The following is a 21,938-nucleotide window of genomic DNA, read 5'->3' on the forward strand; positions in this document are numbered from 1 at the left end:
GTTGGTCCACATTGTACAAACAACGAGCAGAACAGCACCCAGCGGAAGCGAAGCAGCACTGCCTTTATGGCTCGTTCAAAGGCAACCTGGGGACAAGCTGGAGACAAGTGGCTTTGCAATAATTAAAGTCACCACACTGATAGTAGAGCAACCCACATCAATTCAGCTCACTGATAGTAGAGCAACCCACAGCAATTCAGCTTCGAGAACCAAGACCGGTTGTACCTCGTGAAGGAGGTGAAGCGAGCAGAAAAAATGTCGAGATGAAATAATTGCGTTTCTGGTAGGCACGAAGGAGGACACGACAACAAGCGCTTCATCAAGCTACGTTGTTCTTTTTGATTGATGGAGTTTTAACTGCCAATGACTCCTCGCCTCGTTCTCAGCAGCAACACTGACCCGTTCTGAGACACTGGTAGGTATCAATGAAAACGTGAAGGGAGCAAAAATGTTGCTTCATCAAAGGAAGTACAGTAAAAGTGTCAAGACGACCACTCGGATAAGATGACCACTCGGATAAGATGACCACTCGGATAAGATGACCACCTGTCCTAGAAGACCACTGAAACCAGGATCAAGGGACGCTATTTCCAGTCAAATGACCCTGGATAAGGAGGCTACCTGGTAACGGAGACCACGTTTTGAAGGTCCCTTGAGAGCGGTCTTCGTAGACAGGTTTTACTGTGCTAGTACTCTGATTTTGAACATTTTGACTAATGTAACGTGTTACAGCGGCTGCAGGTAGACAGCTAGACACACACAGTGACATCGACTTACTGCTCTCCTCCAGCAGACTGGTACGTGCTTCAGCATCAGATGCCAGAGCTGCTAGGCCAATGATGGCATTTTTCTAAAGACACAACACAACACAACACAGGAGGGTATACACACCGGTACACTGTACATGGAATGATGACGGGGCTTGGTACTTACTTTTCTTAACCAAGTGGTGTGTGTGAGATATTCCACCAGCATTGAGATAGCGCTTACACTCACACGTCCATTCACACCATATTCCCGCACTTACATCATCTACACTTGCATTGTGTTAGTTATCACCTATGCTCTCCCCCCCCCCATATATACCCTGCTAGCTACTCCCATTGAGTAGCTAGTCCTCGGCTCAAGAAGTTGTTACATGGTGTCAGAAGTGGGATTCGAACCCACGCCTACACAGAGAGGTGTATAACTTTGAACTATTCAGCCCTGTGCACATTAGCGCCCAGGTCACAATTGACGCCCATGTGGCAATGGCGGCTCCTATGGAAGGACGTCGTGGTGGTCGTGGTGGCCACGGTGGAGGTCGAAGTCGTGGTGGCGGTGGAGTGCCTCCTGCGCCAGTAGCTGCTCCTGCCGATCTGAAGAGCTGGGAGGATGACGACGCAAGACCCCAACTACCCGTGTTCAACCCTATCCGTGAGCCTAGCTGTCATTTCCCCGATGGTTTCCACCCCGAGAATGAAGTTGATTTCTTTCGTCTTTTCTTTACCCATGCAGTTGTCGGGTCTATTGTTGGCTTTACCAATAGCTACGCTGATGCGTATATTGGCACCCGTCAAGCACCAAGGCTACCACGTATTTACAGATAACTTTTATTCTTCTCCTGAACTTTACAATAACCTGTCGGATAACTATAATACAAGGGCATGTGGTACCTGCCAGGTCAACCGCCGTGGCATCAGCAGATCCTTGAAGAATTCAAAGGAGTTTCAACGCCGTGCCAACAGATCGGATATGCGTTATGTTAGGGAAGGAAGCCTGATCCAATTACAGTGGATGGACAAGCGCTGCGTAACAATGATCTCAAACATCCACAGCGCCACAGAATTCGTCAATGAAAACAGAACTATCAAACAGCATGGGCAACTCCACAACATTGTTGTAAAGCCAGAGACAATTCAAGTCTACAATATGGCTATGGGAGGCGTCGACAAGTTCGATCAGCTGGTGGCATCGTATCGCATACTTAGGAAGACCAAGAAATATTGGAAGACTCTTTTTTTTGATTTTATAGAAGTAGCCATAGTCAATTCATTTATATTGTTTGAGCAACGGCGTGTTGACAATCCTGGACTCATCGGTGGTGATCGTCCAATGAACCAGATGGAATACCGGCTCAACGTTGTGCGGCAGCTCTCTGAAATTGAGGACGACGCTGCTGTTCCGCTGTACAAGCCTATGGAAGGACTTCGCGCTGCTGCTGCTGCTCCAGAGGAACCACAACAACACCTGCCAATCGCTACAGACGACAAGAGAGACTGCGTTGTGTGCAAAGAAACTCCTGCATTGAAGTCTAGAATAGCATGTTCTGTATGCAACAACCGCAAAGGAAATGCGTCTCATTTCTGTCTCACCTCTACACGCAACTGCTTTGCTGAGCATCATGGGAACATCTAGATAATCATTGTAGAGGACTACGAGTGTTTTGCAAGATTTTGGTGTGCTGAGTAGGTCTTATGCCATCATAGCTGTGTATTGAAGCTGATTTTTAGGTGTTTGGGAATGTATGCCATATTTGGTCAATGGCCCCGCACTTATCATCAAACTTTGACTTCCATTTTTGCTGGAACGGATTCCTCTATCCATGGTAGCCTGGAGAAACATAACTTGTATAATTACTCAATATATGTATAATTATATAAAATGTTCATTTGTCCTGAGCTGTGAACTGATGTTTGTGCAGGGGTACCCTCTACATACATTGGATGGCTGGTACATAAAGGGTTAAAGCTGCCCTGGGAGTGCCAGTCCTCATTGCTCGGGTGCCCCAGCCCTCGGGATCATCTGCAAATTGGTTATTGCACCGCTGTGGCGTGCTCTGGAAGACAAGTCTCTGTCGATATCTTAAATGTCGGCTGTGTAATCAGAGTTTCAGAAGTGTTTCCTGAAATGGGCTGGCGATGCTACTAGTCCTCTCCTGGATGGACCAGCTCGCTCCTTTTCTGGAGCCATGGTCCAGATCATTGATACAGTCTTGACAACCCTTCTTGAACCCAGTGATAGTGACAATCTAGCTTTGGAAGCTCTTCAGGTGAGCCACATTGGATACATTGCTGTTCATGTTCGAGTGCACCACACAGCTGTGAAATCCATGTGCTCACGCATAATGGACACTGTCAACACACTGCGTTTCGTTTCCTTCTGCAGGTTCTCTGCTCGTCCCTTGCAGCTGACATGAAACGACTGCTTCCAGAGCACTTACACAGGGTAAATTCCACTCAGCAAGTGAAAGGTTGGTAGCAGAGACAAGATCAGTAGCGAAGACAAATGCAGTGAGATTTCGCACAGTTAGACCACATCATGAGAGAGAAGCCATGTGCTAGGACCATTGCTATGGAAGGTCTCGTGCTCTTTGCCAATAACAGGACTAGCGCATGGCTGGAATCCAAGACTGCCGAGGAACGAGCCGAAATAACCCATGCAGGACGCAAGTCTGAGAAGGAACTCGTTAGCATCTACAGGCAGCGTCAGAGTGAGATACGAAATCAGCGTGCTGTCGAGTTGAAAAAGAAGGAAGAAGAGTTGATACGAAAGCATGCCAGAGACACAAAGGCCTGACGAAGGGGATTGCGGAATTTGGCTAGTGGCTGCATGATGAAGTCCACGAGCAGGTGGAGGCTTTGCTTACAGTGAAGCAGCAACGAAAAGCACTCGGGGTACAGCTGCAGTTTAGAAGGTATGTGCTCCACCAAACAGTGAAGAATACTTCATTATTTGCCATGTCCAAACATGGAAGGTTTCTCCCTGTGCTGGACATTGCCAGCAATTCGAAGGAAGTATTGCTTGGATCTGCAGCTGCCACGGGGTCAAGTGCATCAGGGTCCGCATCAGCAGCATCTGTAACAGCACCACCAGTGATAGCAGCAACACCAGCGATAGCTGATTGGCATGGTACAATTTTTATCTATTCTTGTACTGGATTTTGGTAATTATTTTATTCCGCTCGGTTTTGGCATTCTGTATCAAAATTGGTGATTTTCCCTAATAAAGCTTTGAGTACAGCAAGATCACCAGTGATAGCAGGAACACCAGTGGTATCACCAATCGCAAGATCAACAGTGAGAGTAGCAAGATCACCAGTGATAGCAGCAAGATCACCAGTGATTGCAGCAAGATCACCAGTGATAGCAGCAAGATCACCAGTGATAGCAGCAAGATCACCAGTGATAGCAGCAAGATCACCAGTGATAGCAGCAAGATCACCAGTGATAGCAGCAAGATCACCAGTGATAGCAGCAAGATCACCAGTGATAGCAGCAAGATCACCAGTGATAGCAGCAAGATCACCAGTGATAGCAGCAAGATCACCAGTGATAGCAGCAAGATCACCAGTGATAGCAGCAAGATCACCAGTGATAGCAGCAAGATCACCAGTGATAGCAGCAAGATCACCAGTGATAGCAGCAATATCACCAGTTCACCTCCGGGCTGGTTGGCAGGGAATGTTCAGTGTTCCTGAAGACCCTGGCGAGTCTAGTTGCGGAAAGGAATGCTGAAAGGAATGCTGATGCTGATTTGCATTCTTATATTGTGATGCATTACCTGCGCTGCAAGATTTCGTTCTCCTTAATGCGATGGCTATCACTTGCTTCAGCAACACTTAAGAATCTTACCGCCGCAGGCGAATGCCCTTCGCAGTCGAATGTAGGCTAAGGGCTGGTCAGCAGTAACTCTCTGCTTCTGGTATCATACGTTTGCATGATTGGCAGCAGTAGTCACTGTCATAACAACAAGCCCTGAATACATTTGAATGCGTTGGGTTCTTTGCCCATTGTTGTTCTCACATTTTGCTGATGAAAATAGAAGAAATCACATGGATGGAAACGAGTTATGAAGCAACTATCCACGACTATAACAAGATAATAAGGAGTCAGAAAGTGCGATAGCAGGGCACAAAAATGACAGGCTACTGAGACATACAGTTGACTCCACCGTCAGGCGAAATAGCACGTCATAGTACATTCGAGATCAGCGGGAAGAAGATGACGACGTCCACTAATTTAGTATCTGTGCACACAAATCTGCTGTGTGTGTTACTCTGTGTGTCCGCTATGGCATCATCGCCTGTGGTTCCATGCCTAGCATGTACGTCTGAACCATCCTGCAAAGTTTGAATGACGTAGGTTGAGCGATCGCTCCGCGAAACATACTTTTTGAAATTCTCTTCATAGTATATCTTCCACCACTGAAATTTCGAATTTCTTCGAATTTTTTGCTGAGAGGGGTGGCTTGCAACCTCGATATGGCTTGTTCCAGGCTTGCTTTGGTCCCATCGCCTGTTGAAACAGTGGCAGGAAGCTGCCCTGCAACTGTTCCAACAGGAAATTAATCGATCCGAGAAAGCGCGAGTCCGCGAATCTCGGTTGAATATTGAGCACTTCAAGCCTTTTCCCGACGAAGATGGAGTTCTTTTTGGAGATGGACGTCGCGGCAAAGGACATGGTGTCCGACTTCTGGCGTCTGGTGAAGCCAGGGATCATTTGTCCAGTCAGGTCGGCAGCCTAGCCGTCGGTAAGCTTGTGTTTGGATCCTGTTCTGCTCGATGTGGTAGATCACAAACAATTTGATATCGCACAAATTGATCTCAGCATCGTGCGTACGGTATTTTATATTCAGAAAATCCCAAAGTGTCTCTGTGTGGCCGTCCTATGCCACGAGAAACTCCAATCAGGCTCCTATGTCCTCTGCCTTCATGATTGAATGTCCACTTCGTTTGAACAACAAACACAACAATCGAGGACGGCTTTGCAATGAAAACATGGCCAGCAATCGAGGACATCTGAGAGTTGTAATTTTTGTACTCCTCCGAGGTGTGATTTTTGGCGTGCTGGGTCAAGTACAAGGAAGCTATCTGCAAAAAACTGCAGAAAATGGTTGTTGTTTGATCCTTTGGTGTAATCTTTTTTTCTAGTCGAAACTGTTTGGAGCAGAAACGCTGAAATTGACTATTTTCTGCATGTACTCATTCATGTACTCATGTACTCAGTCACGCAGTCTCACTCGTATTTTAGCTCTTTTTCTGGAATGGATGCTGCTCTGCGCCCCTTGGTGAACATTTCCTGCGCTCGTGGAGCAGCTGAAAAGGACCACTGGTATGTCTGGCTCCTGGTTTGAAAGTGGAGAGTCGACTTTTGTGCCTTGAAAAAGGAGTAGAGAGCGATAAAGGTACGCCTGTGGCTTATTTTTGAGTGCTCCTCGTACATTTTTGATCATGATAGAAATTCTCAGACCAAAGTCAGCGCGATGATGGCCGTACAGTTTTCTTGTGGATTTTTTAGTTGTTTCATCTCGTATCTATGTCAGTATCGTGTTGGTGAAGTGGAGAGGGTGATTTTCTTCCTCTTGGCTTCGTTCGGCCGACTTTGCTTCGTCCTCGTTGAAAAGTGATCCTGGAAAAAAGATCGATTCGCAAAATTATGTTGATTTTCAATGTACGTGATGACATGCGATTGCTGGCTATGATACAGCTATACTGGAGCTGAAAAAAAAAGAAGAAGAAAAACGTGCTCAGGATGAGACTCGAGTACATGCATACTCTCCCAGCAGGTGAAACGCAATTTTTTTGTGAAAAATGCGTGTCGCCGACTGACCAGTAATTTCGCCTGACGCTTATAATGAAGTCGCGTACAGCGAATCAGTTTAGTGATGTAGCAAACCCTTGTCCATGTCCCTGCTTGGACCAATACAAAACTGACCCTTTATAGCGAACAGTTTTTGTTTATAACAAACCAAATCTTGTGTAAACCGTATGTAAACCAAGTGCACTCATACTGTCATGGGCCACTTGCCAGTCATGACTTGCTGCTTGTACAGTGTGATTGCATTTCCGTTATAACGAATTTCGGCTATAAAGAACAAATTGTCCTGCACAATGGTGTTCGTTATATCAGGAGTCGACTGTACTTGCATTTGCTTCTGTGGCTGTTTCGGCCCCCATTTTCCAATCTTCAATCGACTACCTCTAGATTGCCTTGGAATTTAGGGTTCAAATTTTCACAGGTTGTTTCTCACATCTTCCCGGTGTAGAAAAACTAGCGTTTTATGCAAAACTCGCAAATTTGATTTTCCGAGTGACCTCCCTACTACAGGCGTAGTAAACTTACTTTGATGTCATTGTCAGTTGATGCCAGTAGAGGAACTATTGCTGGCACAGCTCCATGTTTCCACATCATTCCAGCAAAGTAGGGATGGATACCTTGGAGAAATGACACAATAGACATGCATTTTAAAAGTTAATTAAAGCAAGTATCGCCCATCAGTTTCACGGCGTCAGAAAACGCTGGGTTTGCCTGTTGCACCCATCCCCACATTGCGAATGAAGCCTCGCTCGCCAGTTCATAGGTGTTGGTGGCATCAAGTCACGGATTATAGCAATAATGACGAGCACATTACCAGACTGTGTGCCATGTACAGTACCACACCAGGCCGTTGCTCGGATAAGCAATCATGATCCCCAAGGTGGTCCCATTGGGTGGTTGCCGACACGTGGTCTACATACTTGACTGTGGCATCCCTTTAAATCAGGCCCGGAGACAGCTACTGAGGGGTGGTACGGCCTCGGGTTGGCAACAGGACTGAGTATTTCCCCATGCCTTATTTCAACATCCTGGGGGGAAACATCTCTAGCTTGATGCATCATCATAATCTGTTTGTTTCAGCTACACACTCATGAGTCCTCTAACAACAGATATGAGAGCTAACGCAGTAGACTGGGCCTCACTGGACAAGAAGAACAGTTTGGGAGGGAGACTCTAGCAAGGAGTGTATGAGGATAGACTATTACTAGTACGTCCAAACAATCAATCCCACACTGAGCAGCCCACCTCGGAACGCTGGGATTGGTCAAAACTGGTACGGCCATGGCCGCACCAGCCATACCAGTGACGCCAACCCTGCTTATAATTTCCCCTGGCATGCTTACACATATTCAATGCAGCACATACTCGGACCTTGCTCCATTACATACAGATGTGTGTGGAAAAATATACCCACTTAAAGTAGGTGACGGATTTAGATAATCGAAAATGGGGCTGGGGTGCACTCGCATTGTTTTCTGTAAACGTGCTACGACCGAAATTCAAAGAACTGGATAGACGATATTCCGGACAATTGAGAATTTAAATGATTGTACCATGTACTTACTAGCAATGCGAGATATGAGGTAGCTGGAGTGCTGCTGGCAAGCCAAGCCCTCTGCCGTAGGTCGAGAAGAGAAAAGAGGCAAACATCAGGAATGTAACCGGACTACCTATGACAAGGTCAAGAGCCTGAATGCGAGACAAAAGCATGCCAATTCCCGTATCATTAGGTTTGGAAACAGACCAATTGCATGTAACCAGGATGGGTGGGGAGGGTGACTTTCATCGGTACATCGACGCTACGGTGAATGGTCTTTTCAGTTCTATTGAGCCCGAGATACGTCTTGCTTGTCACACCCGTTTTCAGAGCGCGGGCGTGACAGACCGCCTTCTGATGCAGTCCTTTTCGCGCTGTTTTTTTCAGGCGACCTAGTCACTAGTAGACCTCGTCTACCTCCGCGCATTATCACTACCTAGGCACATTATCACTACCTCCGTGTGATATCACTACCTCCGTGTGATATCACTACCTCCGTGTGATATCACTACCTCCGTGTGATATCACTACCTCCGTGTGATATCACTACCTCCGTGTGATATCACTACCTCCGTGTGATATCACTACCTCCGTGTGATATCACTACCTCCGTGTGATATCACTACCTCCGTGTGATATCACTACCTCCGTGTGATATCACTACCTCCGTGTGATATCACTACCTCCGCGCATTATCAAATCAAACCAAGAAAGATGTTTCACTTTCATCGGTACATCTACCGCTACGGTCGAAGAGTCTTTTCTTAGTCCTTGCTTTCTTCCTGCCGTTTTGTTTTTCTTACTCGCGTCCCTCTTACTATTTGTACTTTTTACTATTCACAACAACAACACAACAACACAACAACAGAACAACACAGCAACGAACTGAAATATTAAAACCCAAATCAAACCAAGTATACCAAGTGGATCAGAGACTTTGGACTATGAAAGGTCCAGAAAGAGGGAGCCGGATCCAAGCCGCTTCGGCTGGAAGGGCAAGACAAAGGCAGCAGTTGCCGAAGCCCCCGAGGTTGGCAGTGCCAGAGAGGTACATCAGTCCGATTGCATGGCTCTGTTGCTGACTTGTATTGACATTGACATCGCGGTATATATGCACCAATCCAGCAGTTTATAAACAAGCACCCTCTAGCTATAAACCAACACAATTTTCTGTAACCAAAATGTCATCTGCAATGGCGTAAGTGTGTAGACTTTACCCAGCCCCGCAAGCAGGATGGCCTAAAGCTGCTTGTATTACCTTCATGTCGGGATATAAAGAAGGCGCAAAGCGAAACGCAGTCTACCAACTCCACTGCAAATGTGGCGAGAGATACGTCGGTAAGACCTACCGTAGCGTTGCCACCAGGACCAGCGAGCACAATGACGATACTCGGAACACGGTGAAGGGTAAGAGCAACTGGCGAGCATTATGCAGCAAAATATCAATCAGTGTCATTGCTCTTGGGAGAAACAGCGTTCATTAACGTCCAAGTTCTTGGTTATGAGAGCGATCGACTCCGGAAGAGAATCTGAGAGGCCATCTCCATCAGGGACCTATCTCCCGAAATGAACAACAACAAAGGCTGGGATCTGTTGTAGCTTTTTATTCCATTCTATGCCTCTAGCCTAGCCTAGACTCTACAGACTAGTATCGTGTATATGGTGTGTCAGAAGTATGCGGAGTGGTGGGAGATAACACGTCTACCCAGTCGGGCAGCAGGAAAGGCTATGCAGCTGAGCTTGGCGTGCTTTTCAAAAGCAACACCGTGCTTATCGGCTGCTATCCCCACATCCTGAACATAGCCCTCCGCAATGCCGTGGCTGATAGCTTTGGACAGCGTAGCAGCATAATAATTATGCTTCAATCTGTTTCAGCTTCAGTACAAGGTTGTGTACGTACACCACGAGAAGCCAAGCTACTACAAAGCACTGTACGTCAGCGAGGGAGTTCTATCAAGACCATCTCCATTTCTGCAGAAGTTTGTGGACACTCGCTGGAAGTATATCGTGCAAACTTGGAGTGGTGGCAGAAGTACGGCAAGGCATGTCTGGAGCTTGGCAAGCGCATCCCGAGGTTCCTTCCAAAGAAGGATTCCCACTTTTCTATCTGAGAGGACATCATGCGCATGGCCTCTAATGAGGTTATTGTTGCCGAGCGGACGGTCTTGCTGGAGCTACTCAACAGGCTGATCAAGTGCCAGAGCGGCGATGGTGAGCTGAAATTCAGCTCTGGATACTTAGCAAGAATGTGACGATCGTATGTCATCAGAGACATGCGGGTGGCTAAGCTGATGCATCGTCACAGTGATTACGCCTCATGCCTCTGAGAGCTGAAGCCAAGATAAGGCTGGAGCCAGACACAGCTAAACACTCCACGACACATGTCCAAGAACCAAAGCTAGATGCTGTTCTTGCTGCATTAGAGAAGCACTACACTAGGTGGCTTCACTTTCCTCTTCTCGTATGCCAGCTACTGATACAGCCCATAGGTATGCATCTAGTCTGGCTTGCCGGGTTCGCGCTATACCTGTTCAGGTTTCCACCTTCACTGCAGGCGCACAATTATCTACATCAGATGAGCAAGGGCCAGTCAAGTATGATTAGTTATTGCAGCTTGCCATCACTTTTAAGTGTCCCAAGAAGCTGGCTGAAAGCTGCTACGACCAGGAAATGCTCGACCAACAGGCACATCTTCTTCGGCAGGTGACCACGTCTTGGTTTGAGGAGTTTTCCATTCTTGCACTGGTCGCTGGGCAGGTCAAGTACCTTGACACCTGGCTCGCCAAATGGCCACTGGATGCTGACGCATTGCCACAGGCAGTTTGTCTTGCATCCTGTCCTTGAAGAGACAGTGAGCGTCACTCGTGGCACTGGTTTGCCACCTACATGTACATGTACGCAATGCCCGTCAACAATGTCATTGCTGAACGGCAGTTAAAATCGCTATCCATCCAAACGAGAGTGAGCTGTCCAAGCAGGCAATCCATTGAATTTGTTCTTTGGAGAAAGTGCTGTATTCCACGCCTGCTCGCCTCCACGTGTACGAGTCCATGTCCGCTTGTAGCTGAAAGTCCGTTCGTGTCACTAAAAATGTTCTGGAGCATGTTGCCAGGCAAATGAAAGAATATGCTGCGACTGTAAGGACTGTGCGAGCCAAGAAAGCCAGAGCACATGTGAAGCTACTCCAAGCCAAACAGTCTCAAGAAAGCCAGAGCACATGTGAAGCTACTCCAAGCCAAACAGTCTCAAGAAAGCCAGAGCGCATGTGAAGCTACTCCAAGCCAAACAGTCTCAAGAAAGCCGGAGCACATGTGAAGCTACTCCAAGCCAAACAGTCTCCTGCCCGTACCCTCACCGCTGCTGAAACAAACAGCAATGTTTCGTCCAGGCATCGCGCACGGCCAGCTGATGCGCACGAGCAGAAAATGGCTGCCTTAGAAGAAGAAGGCACGAGGCATGGTGTGGTCCACGATCCAGGCTCAGGGACATCCGCGGCAATTCAGGAGAGGGCAGCAGAGGCACAACGTTTCCCAGCGACTACGGCAAACAGCAGAGTTAGTGAAGCTGAAGAGCAGAGCTAGCTTCAAGTAAGAGCCGCGCAAAGTTTTTCTTTCCTGTGCAGAACAAAAATAGTTGTCAAGCACTCACGCTTGTCGCGCGCAAACAAGACGCTCTTTGCCGTTCAAAATGTTCGGACGCTCTTTGCCGTTCATTTTGTTCGTTTTCACCCGTTTTCGTCGATTTCGACATTTGATGGCGTATTTTGTTTTGTTTACTGTGAGAGTTGAATGTCTAACGGGGCCCAACGTCTAACGTTTTAACTAGAAAGAATCCATCGTGAGCTCACGAAACGTTACACATAGTATGCTTTTCCTGCTCTCCTCTGTACTAGAGAAATAGAAGACAGGTGTGTGCTGGTAGGGTCGTTAAACTTTGTGCACGCTACGTGGGAATTTTTTGCGGGTCGTTAAACTTTAGACTCGTCACACTTTCAACTCTTACAGTAGATCTTGCCGAGAAATTGTCCGAGCCATATTTTCCGTTTTGGCCCCTCTCTCACCAAGTGCAGCAGAAACGGACAGAGCTTTCACTCTCCCGTAAGATTGCCGGTGGAATTTAAAGAAACCTTTCGGACAAATCCTTACAATGGGTACCGAGAGTACGTTCCTAGAGTTTCAAAGGCCTAGGCATTTTCTTTTTTTTTTAATAGGGAATTCCCAACGGGCGTCGACGGCTTTTTACAGGGAACCCTGGGAATGGTTTGATGGACGAGCGAAATTCAGCTGGTGAACTAGACATGCAGCAAGCCGGTGGAAGTGCGTTCAACCTGGCAGCGCCTAAATAAGAAATCGCACTGAAGCCATATTGGGTGTTAGCGGGGGGCAGAACAAGAGCAGCAGAGACTTGCAAGGGAACCATTTGAATTCAGCCCACTTTCAAGGCTTTCAGAGATATCTGCCTGATTGGACACGATTCTGCACTGATGGTTGGCTTGCATGACAGTGGCCTGTCCAAAATGGCGTCCACACTTTTGAACTGTGCTGTGAGCCCTGACATTGTATTCCAACCAGCCTCGAGGAATAATGTATACCGGTCTTTGTCATTAAAATCCCAGCGCATCGTTTTGAGAGTCTCTGGGTCGCACAAAGTCCTTTACTTACACCAGTTTGCTTCACTTATCATTTCACTGAACCAGCTTTGCCTGGAGGTGCATGCTTGTGACATGCATGCCTCAAAAAAAACCAAATCCGGAGCAGCAAGTCAGTGCAGTTAACAACTGTAATGAACACAAATAGTCTGCAAGCTAACCTGTTGTGTTGCACATGGGAACCAGCACGGCATGGAAATCTTCATTGCGCGCTAGCTTCTCCAACACCTCCGCTGCACCCAAACCAAAAACAAGGCACCGAAAGCAACAATCTATTTATGTAACAGAGATCGGTATAAATAATCGAAGGCAAATGGCAATTCGGGCGTCTGACCGGCATGCAAAGGAGGAAAGGAATCGAAAACCAAAAAGTAGGGATTCACCGGCCAGAATACCAACTTCGAAAAGCCCTGGTATATAACCTGACCAGGCCAAACAATGCCCATCAATTGCTCAGCATTGTAAGCTAGTGGATGGTCAGTTTGCAGTGATATCACAAGTTGCTATGCCGTCTGTTGTAGCAGCGCCATCATTGCCTCTGGTGATGGGTGTCTAATAAGGTCTGAGGTGTGTGTGTGTGTGTGTGTGTGTGCGCGTGCGTGCGTGCGTGCGTGCGTGTGTGTGTGTGTGTGTGTGTGTGTGGTGTGTGTGTGTGTGTGTGTGGTGCACTAGTACATACACGTGGAGCGGTGGTAGACTTACGACACTGCGCCATGCTACCGAGGCACATGACAGCGTAGTAACGAGTAGCCTTATCAGAGTGTGTCAACGAGTGCTTGATCAGCTCAATGTGCATATCATTATTCAGCAGAAACAGCTTCTCCTTGTTACCTGAAACACAAAAGATGAGTTTCATGACAAACGAAGACAACATCAGAACACCCTAGCCTAAAAACGCTGACGATAACGGCTAAAGAGAGTGAGCACAGGCAACGTGTAGCGGAACCGGCAAACTACATTTGCAACAAACTACATTTGCAACAAACTACATTTGCAGCTCCTACTTTGTTTAAAGTAACATGTGAAAGGAACAGAGTAATGCCATAGATTGGTGCCATAGAGTAATGCCATAGATTGGTGCCATAGAGTAATGCCATAGATTGGTGCCATAGAGTAATGCCATAGATTGGTGCCATAGAGCAATGCCATAGATTGGTGCCATAGAGTAATGCCATAGATTGGTGCCATAGAGCAATGCCATAGATTGGTGCCATAGAGCAATGCCATAGATTGGTGCCATAGAGTAATGCCATAGATTGGTGCCATAGAGCAATGCCATAGATTGGTGCCATAGAGTAATGCCATAGATTGGTGCCATAGAGCAATGCCATAGATTGGTGCCATAGAGCAATGCCATAGATTGGTGCCATAGAGCAATGCCATAGATTGGTGCCATAGAGCAATGCCATAGATTGGTGCCATAGAGCAATGCCATAGATTGGTGCCATAGAGCAATGCCATAGATTGATGCCATAGAGTAATGCCATAGATTGGTGCCATAGAGCAATGCCATAGATTGGTGCCATAGAGCAATGCCATAGATTGATGCCATAGAGTAATGCCATAGATTGGTGCCATAGAGCAATGCCATAGATTGGTGCCATAGAGCAATGCCATAGATTGGTGCCATAGAGCAATGCCATAGATTGGTGCCATAGAGCAATGCCATAGATTGGTGCCATAGAGCAATGCCATAGATTGGTGCCATAGAGCAATGCCATAGATTGGTGCCATAGAGTAATGCCATAGATTGGTGCCATAGAGCAATGCCATAGATTGGTGCCATAGAGTAATGCCATAGATTGGTGCCATAGAGTAATGCCATAGATTGATGCCATAGAGTAATGCCATAGATTGGTGCCATAGAGTAATGCCATAGATTGGTGTTGAAAAATGCAATAAGTGACCGTAAAGTACCATTATCCCATCCCTTGGGTCACTTCCCAGCTGGCTATACAGCTGGGGAAGGAATCACATCGACGCTATCAAGCGCAATAATTATACTGTACGGAATTGCAATCAAGTGTGACCCGGCCGGACTTGTCATACTGGATTGTGAAGAGCACCATCCACCAGAATGCCTGCACTGGCATTTGTAGCATACAACATGCATCCGGATTCAACGCACGTGCTGAGATCGCTTGATGGCAGGAAATCGACTGGGAGGGTCAATGGTGCATTACGGTTCATGCTTACTATTCTTTTCACCACTCAAGTGCCGTGACTTGTGGCCCTGACCTCCTTATTCACACAGTTCAGCAGTCAACAAACAATTCCAATCACTCAGGAACTAACTTCAATGTTTTGAGCTTTCCTTTACACCTCAACCAAATTAATGAAAAGAAGAAGTTCCGCCGGCATATTGGCACTGACCTTTCTCGGCATGTTCAAATAGATGCTTGCAGGCAGAAGCAGTGGCAGCAGCTTCGGGAGATTGCAGTATTAGCTTGAGTCCATCGCAGTCCGTTAGTGTCACTGTGACACTTGCCAGTGGCTACACAAAGGCAAATGAAGGCAGTCATAGGATAGGCACTTCAGTCACGTGACGTAACCTATCGAAAAGCGGGCACGCTAAATCGCGTACATGCGTAGCACCGCGGAGAGATGCATGCAAACGTCGATCTGTAGCTGCACAGACGCTGCACGAGGACTCCTCGTGTGGTGCGGGATGTAGCATGGACGATCAGCTTTCGGTTGAGCCCACACACGCCATGACGCGGCAACATACTCGCTTGACAGCTTCACGCAAAGAAGATGTTGCCCTCTGGAAAGAACTTACCTCTCTTCAGGCAGACGCCATCAAAAGCAGCGGTACCATCCAGTTTGAGACGATGGCTGATGGAAAGTACTTGCCCGCAGTGCGTCAGTGCTGTCTCGAGCTAATATTAAAATGGTGATCAACAGTGTACTGACAATGGTTGGCATGCCTGCGAAAAGGCTGCCGTCTCAGGCCTTCTTTCCCAGATGCGAGTTAGCATAGGAGCAGTTTACGACACTCCACAGCAGCGGTACCAGCAAGCACGCCAGCAAGTACGGCGCTTACCAGATTTGTACAAGCCAGCAGCGTGTGTGCAGTCTTGGGATGGTGGACATGGAGCAAGGCACTGCAGTCCACACTCTCGAAATGCTCAAGGCTGTTCTGGCTGATGTGTCCAAGATGGCCGATGCTACTGAAGTTGCCACCAGTGCAGGTGATCGTATCCTCGCAAATGTTAATACTATGAGCGACCAATGTATTGTTTTCTAGAACACGGAGGCTCCACTGCAGCCAAAAATGTTGATGTGAGTGCAGACTGCAGAGTTTTGAATGGAGTTTGCAGCATCAATGACCTTTGTGTAGTGCTGGTGACTGACCAATGTATTGCCCAAAAAACCTTTTAATCATCTTTTGCAGGATTATCGAGCAGAGATACTCCCCCCCGATGTGCAAAGTGACTGGGTTGACCTCTCGGAAGATCAACAGAAGCAAGTGTCAGCACTCATTTATTTTCTGGGGTCTCCATTATATCGTTGGCCTGGCTGACCAATCCGATGCAATCCTGAAAAAATGGGAAGAAGCTCATTTCGAAGGTGCTAAGATTGGTGCCAGCAATCTTCCTGGAGCGTTTGAGCCCAGTCATAGCTGCATCAACCGCCTCATTTATTCAGCCACTAAAGCTTTCGAGGAACATGGCGATGAGTCAGCTGGTTGCATGGCAGAGTTTAAATCTTTTCTTCAGGATTCTGACATCAAGTCTCCGCTGTGTGAATACCGTGGCAACAGAAATTATGTGATTTTCTTCAAAGGAGCTAGTATTGCATATCAGTGCACGAAGTGATGGTGTCCTTCCTTGAGGACGTCCATGGCGAGGCAAACCGGCTATTGAAGGCTGTGAAAGCTGACCTGTGTGTTCCCGAGCTGGTTGCTGGGTGCCGGGCTCTTGGGCTCATTTGCAAGATTTTAGTCGCATCACTGTGGGCTGTCATGGAGGACAAGGACAAGGCCATATATGATATGAGTCTGATCTACACTGAAATCGTCAAGAAAATGGAAGAGTGCGGGCACAAGACTCGACAGATGTTTTAGAAGGAAGTGCCCGACCCTTTACTAGTGCCGCAACAGATCTCACCGATGTTGTTCAGAACAAGATGATTGAGCCACAGGAGAGTGATGCCTTGACGTGCGAGATCCCACAAGTACTGTTTGCTGGCTTTGCATTGTATTCCACCCGGCTGCTGTGCGATCACCTTCCTGGTGGTACATTTCACCAGCCATCCGGCTTACAGAGTACCACTGAGACGGCATCTGTGAGGAAGACGAATGCAATTTGTGGGAGTGATTTTGGGAAGCTGGATCGCTACCTTTGCGAGAAGTCCAATATCCAGACGGTTGCACTAGAGGGCTTGCTGATGTTTTCCAACAATCAGACCTCCCAGTGGCTGAGGCACAAATCTGATGAAGAGACGGAGGCACTGCTAAGCTCCGGGATGCGTGCTGCGCCTGAGTTTCGGCAGGCTTTCAAGGCTCGTCGTAAAGCCATGCTCTAAAGCCGCGGCACCAGCAACAGCAGGAGAAGAAGGAGACGCTTACCGCAGAGGTGACGGTGTTGGGTGGACTGTGGACCTCCAAAGACAAGGTGTCCGAGGAGATGTCGAAGATCATCAGGGTTCCTGATCAGCGAGCTGCTCTTCGTTCTCAGCTGGGGTTTTTTCGCAAGTTTGTTCAGCAACTGAGAAAGCACCTTCATCATCTTTCGCTTTATCTAGTGGTGGGAAGCAGTTGTCTGTAGAACAACTCACCACAAATTTAATCTCGCTGCTATCAACGTGTACTCAGCCAGCCGTTGCTGAGTCCGGACAAGGTGCCACGAACTAATTGCTGTGTGCTGTATGCTATTGCCATAGCAACAATGTGATCTGGCACTTAATTTACTGTAGTTACCTTCATTTTACCTCAAAGCGTCATCTTGCGCCTAGCTGGAGCCTTTTCTGTATGATTGCTATGCTGTTGCTATGCTGTTGTTATGCTGTTGCTATGGAATTGCCATGGTGCCGACACCCGTTGTCGTCGGCTGAGTTGCCAGACTAATGAAGAGTGCCTAACCATGTTTGTTTCTGCATTGATTGGATTATTTTCACCTGATTCACATGTTTGTTGTTTTGTAACTATGGACACTGATACAAGTGCTGACAATGTCATGCTGCTGGTGCCATCGAAGTACAGAAATTGAAATTGCCGTTAGATATTTCTCCAACTTCGGGTGGCTATATCTCTGTGCCAGGTTGTTCTTTTCCCTTCATATTTTCTGTGGGGTTTTCCTAACCCTATCTGAATCGGATACAAGAAAGAAATACGAACATTTCTGGTTTTGAAAAATCGCCTGAATTGCCTACATACAGAAGAAGTAGACAAACTTAGGGGGTGGGGGGACAAACATGGCACATGGGTAGGTCCCGGCGGATAATGCTAGCATTATATCGAGCATAATTAGAACTTTCTGGAGACTAGCACTGCGCTAGCATAATCCGGCAAGTTGCCGAAAACTAGCATATTCTTGCGAAACTAGCATATTCTAGCGACAACTAGCATAATCATTGCAAAATACGGGATTTTCGTGAGAATTCACAATGCCCTCGCAACTACACATGACATTGCAGTACTACTACTAGTGACTACACCCAATTTCCAAAACTTGCTCCTATCGCTTCGACTTTGGTCTCATTCAATTCGCCCAGGCGCAGTACATAGGCAATCTGCAAGTAATAATAATATTAATAATAATAACGACAGTTCGCATATCACTCATTGCATGAGGTCAACGCATCTGTTGACAATTTCGAGCCAAGCATCTCTATCAGAAGCAGATTGCACAGCATCCAGAAGCGAGAGATTAATGCATTGTAAGTCTTTCTTGACAACGTCGAGCAAGTACTCATGATTCAAATCGGCCCAGCCATTCTTGAGTTATAGTGATTTGAAGTGCGCGAAGTTGGACTTTCGCGGGGAAACAGAAATGAATGGGAGTGATGGGAGAATCGAGAATCAGCACAATGCATCTCTCATGGATGGGAGTAGTGAAGAACACAGTTGAATTAAAACTGTAGACTGGAGTCAGCTATTATACTCCTGCTAGTGACAACGGCGCTCTAATGCGCACATTGTCAATCAGCTACTTCTCCTGTTCTTGCAATGAATGAGAGTAAAAGGTGTTTGTTACATACCGGTAATTATAATATTATTTCGGTAGGATTATTGAATGAACTTGTCTTGCGTGCACTTCCGCCTTTCCTCTCTCCCAGTCCCAACAATATCCTGAGGGAATTCAATTACATGACAGTTACTGCTTAGCTTCAACTTACCTGTTCTTCTGGTTCCTTGGGAACGGCCGGCGTGGCTCCCTTCTTTTTCGCTTTAGACATGTCGCCTTCCTCCTCTTGCTCACAACGACAAGCACGCTATGGTCACGTCTCCACTTGAAAAATGTTGGCCAACGCGCGGAACACGGCTCCTCGGTGACCTACAGAAAGGGGAGTGAAGGCCAAGGGCCATTCCTATTTACACAACAACCTCAGTGGGAGAGTTACGAAGAATGATGTCTACATAATAACAATCGTACCCGCATGCTACTGGATGTTGCTAAAGCCCTTTGCTAGCTTTTGTTTGCAGCAAAGAGGAACTCGGTTGCTCAGGCTAGGCAAGGTTGTTGCTGCCCTCGAAAAATTAGAAATTGAACAAAATACAATGACACGTATGTGTTCTCTAAGCTTATTTTTTTACTAACCTACCAGAGAGAGAATGACAGGCGTGAGGAAATTGTGTTCGTCCTATAATAGGACTGTCTTTTTCGAAAAGGCTCGGGAAACACACTGTAGTGTAGCAATAACAGGCGTGCGAGTTGGCGAACGCTAGAACCTCACCCCGAGGAGAAAGTCACGGTACGAGAAAGCTTGCGAGGCGCTAGGCCTGACTTCAGTTGCATTTATATAGCAAACAAAATTGTATTTTTAGGTTCTGTTTCAAACTGCGCGTTGAGCAAGGACAGGTGGTACTGGTAGATCGACGCGGGAACTCTGTACTGTCAAGACTCAAGTACATGGCACCTCGTCGCATGAACACCACGTCTTCATTATTGTTCATATCAGTACTGTCTACTGACTACTGTAGTACTGACCGTCATTGATTTGTACTTGCACTGACAGTCAGTCAGTCAGACAGTGATCATGGCGTCGGTGATACTAAGCTTCAACTTCACTTCAGCCGCAAAGCTATCACCATGAGGCATGATCACCATGATCACCACGCAAATTATTTTCTAGTACTAGCAGTGGCGAGTAGATCTACGCCGGGTAGACTCCACGCGTCGCCCACCGTCACTCGAAGTAGGCGGCTATGCTACTCATTATCATACTTATCGCCACGGAGGCGGAGGTGTAGATCTGCCTTCATCATGAAGGTCTGCGGTGTGTCGACGCCATGCAAATCGCGATGGCAACTGGCAGTCGGTTACCAGAGAAACTGAGACTCAGAGAGGATCGTGCAGCCTTCCACGGACGGTCCGTCACGACTCACGGCGTCAGTGCAGTCGTGCACCATGCCCATCACCATGATTACGGCATCAGGGAGTCGGGCCGCGGGTTTAGCCGGTGGGATGCGCGACTGTAGCTCCCGTCGACTAGCCCCTAGTGGCCCTACGACAGTAGTACGAGGCTACGTAGTAGATCTACCGGTACGTGGGAGGTCGCGCTTTTCCTGCCGACTTGCACTTGACCAAGCAAGTCGGCAGGAAAGGGGCGAGCTCCCACGTAGATTCTACGTAGGGCCCACCCAGTTACAGCATCACCGAAGTCGCAACAACCTCTTCTTCACAATGATTATGTACGTGACCATTGTTGCAGTACATACCATTGACTTTGTTGCTGTACGTACAATGACATGTATATTCAGTTCAGTGTCGCTTCAAACAGGAAAAGTAAACATTACGGAATACCTTCTTACATGAAGTCGACAGGGACCGTCTACATGATGGTAGTTACTTCCGTGCACTACTGACTGACTGTAGTCTAGATCTACTCCACTACTACTCTACTAGTACTAGTCTGTACTGTAGTACTGAACTCTGACTCTGTATGTACCAGGTACGGACAATTCCATGCCAATGGGCAATGGCAATGATAGCATCCATGATCCACTGTCTCAGTCGCAGTCAGTGTCTGTTTCAAGTATTTGCAAAGAGTAATGTTAGTTCCTGATGTACATACAGTACTAACATACCCACAGTCAGTGTTCCTGATAATATCTAGCAGTTCAAGCCAACGTCATACTCAGTGAGCATGAGCCATTGTCTGGCATACATGGCTCGACAGCGCTGCTTATGAAGTAACAGAGCCAACGGGTCAAAGAAACATAGCTGCAGCTAAGCATGCTGTAAAGGCCGTTCTCACGAACAGAACACATCGTCTGAGAAGCTGCTAGGACGTAGAGTCGCCTTTTCGGAAGCCAGACTGGGTCGGATGTAGAACAGGAGACAGGTAAGTGTTGTACATAATACATAATACAGCTTGGAAATTGTTGACAAGAATTGTTGACAATAACGAAATCGGGCAGTAATTCGATGCATCAAGCTTACTTCCCTTGTTCTTAAAGACCGGAGTTGAATGGCGTGTTTCCAAATGGCAAGGAAAGCACCAGTTGCAAACGTGAGGTTAAAGATGAGGCTGAGAGGACATGCAATACTGGAACACAATAGCTTCAAGAATTCGTGAGAAATACCGTCCGCTCCCGCAGCCATTCGGGGCTTGAAGGGGAAGTATACCCTAAAATCAAAATTTTCACCAGTTGTAGTCTTCGGCGTACGAGTCGAATGGTCTTGGTCCGAGGAAGCTGTCACGGAGGCGCTCCCTTCCTCCTTTATTCCCAATCAAACTCGTGACTTCCACCGAAACTGGGTGACTACCCCTACTATAGATGGTGATTTGTTGTTGTGCAAAAGTCACCAAAAGCGCCGGTTTCGTTCTTATAAAAGCACGGGTGACCGTGATTGGTCCATATGTTGTAGTCTTTTGGACGCCGAGTCTACTGGTTTTGGTCCGAAAAAGCTGCAATGCAGCGTTCGGCTCTTATTCCCAATCGAACAAAGTTGAGTAAGCTGTCACGTGTTCATGCGTACATCAGTCACCTGGTCAATGTGCGCACAGG

The 21,938-nt window shown here is 47.2% G+C and overlaps 1 protein-coding gene across 6 annotated transcripts in view; it reads right to left on the minus strand.

Moving 5' to 3' along the window:
* Nucleotides 1–19,744, minus strand: part of LOC135826739 (armadillo repeat-containing protein 3-like) — a 70,434-nt gene extending 50,690 nt beyond the window's left edge. The window contains exons 1-8 of one of the 6 annotated variants that reach the window (XM_065339341.1): nucleotides 19,529–19,744; nucleotides 19,103–19,260; nucleotides 15,137–15,257; nucleotides 13,466–13,594; nucleotides 12,925–12,996; nucleotides 8,143–8,193; nucleotides 7,104–7,195; nucleotides 778–850 (exon numbers count right to left, since the gene is read on the minus strand). In XM_065339341.1, coding sequence (XP_065195413.1) covers nucleotides 778–850; nucleotides 7,104–7,195; nucleotides 8,143–8,193; nucleotides 12,925–12,996; nucleotides 13,466–13,594; nucleotides 15,137–15,257; nucleotides 19,103–19,162 — 598 coding nt within the window. In that variant the 5' untranslated portion in view covers nucleotides 19,163–19,260; nucleotides 19,529–19,744. The other 5 variants (XM_065339345.1, XM_065339361.1, XM_065339352.1 and 2 more) reach the window with 5 other exon arrangements.
* Nucleotides 19,745–21,938: the final 2,194 nt, after the last annotated feature.

This window comes from Sycon ciliatum, chromosome 1, assembly GCF_964019385.1.
Source record: "Sycon ciliatum chromosome 1, ocSycCili1.1, whole genome shotgun sequence".
Classification (NCBI taxonomy): domain Eukaryota; kingdom Metazoa; phylum Porifera; class Calcarea; order Leucosolenida; family Sycettidae; genus Sycon; species Sycon ciliatum.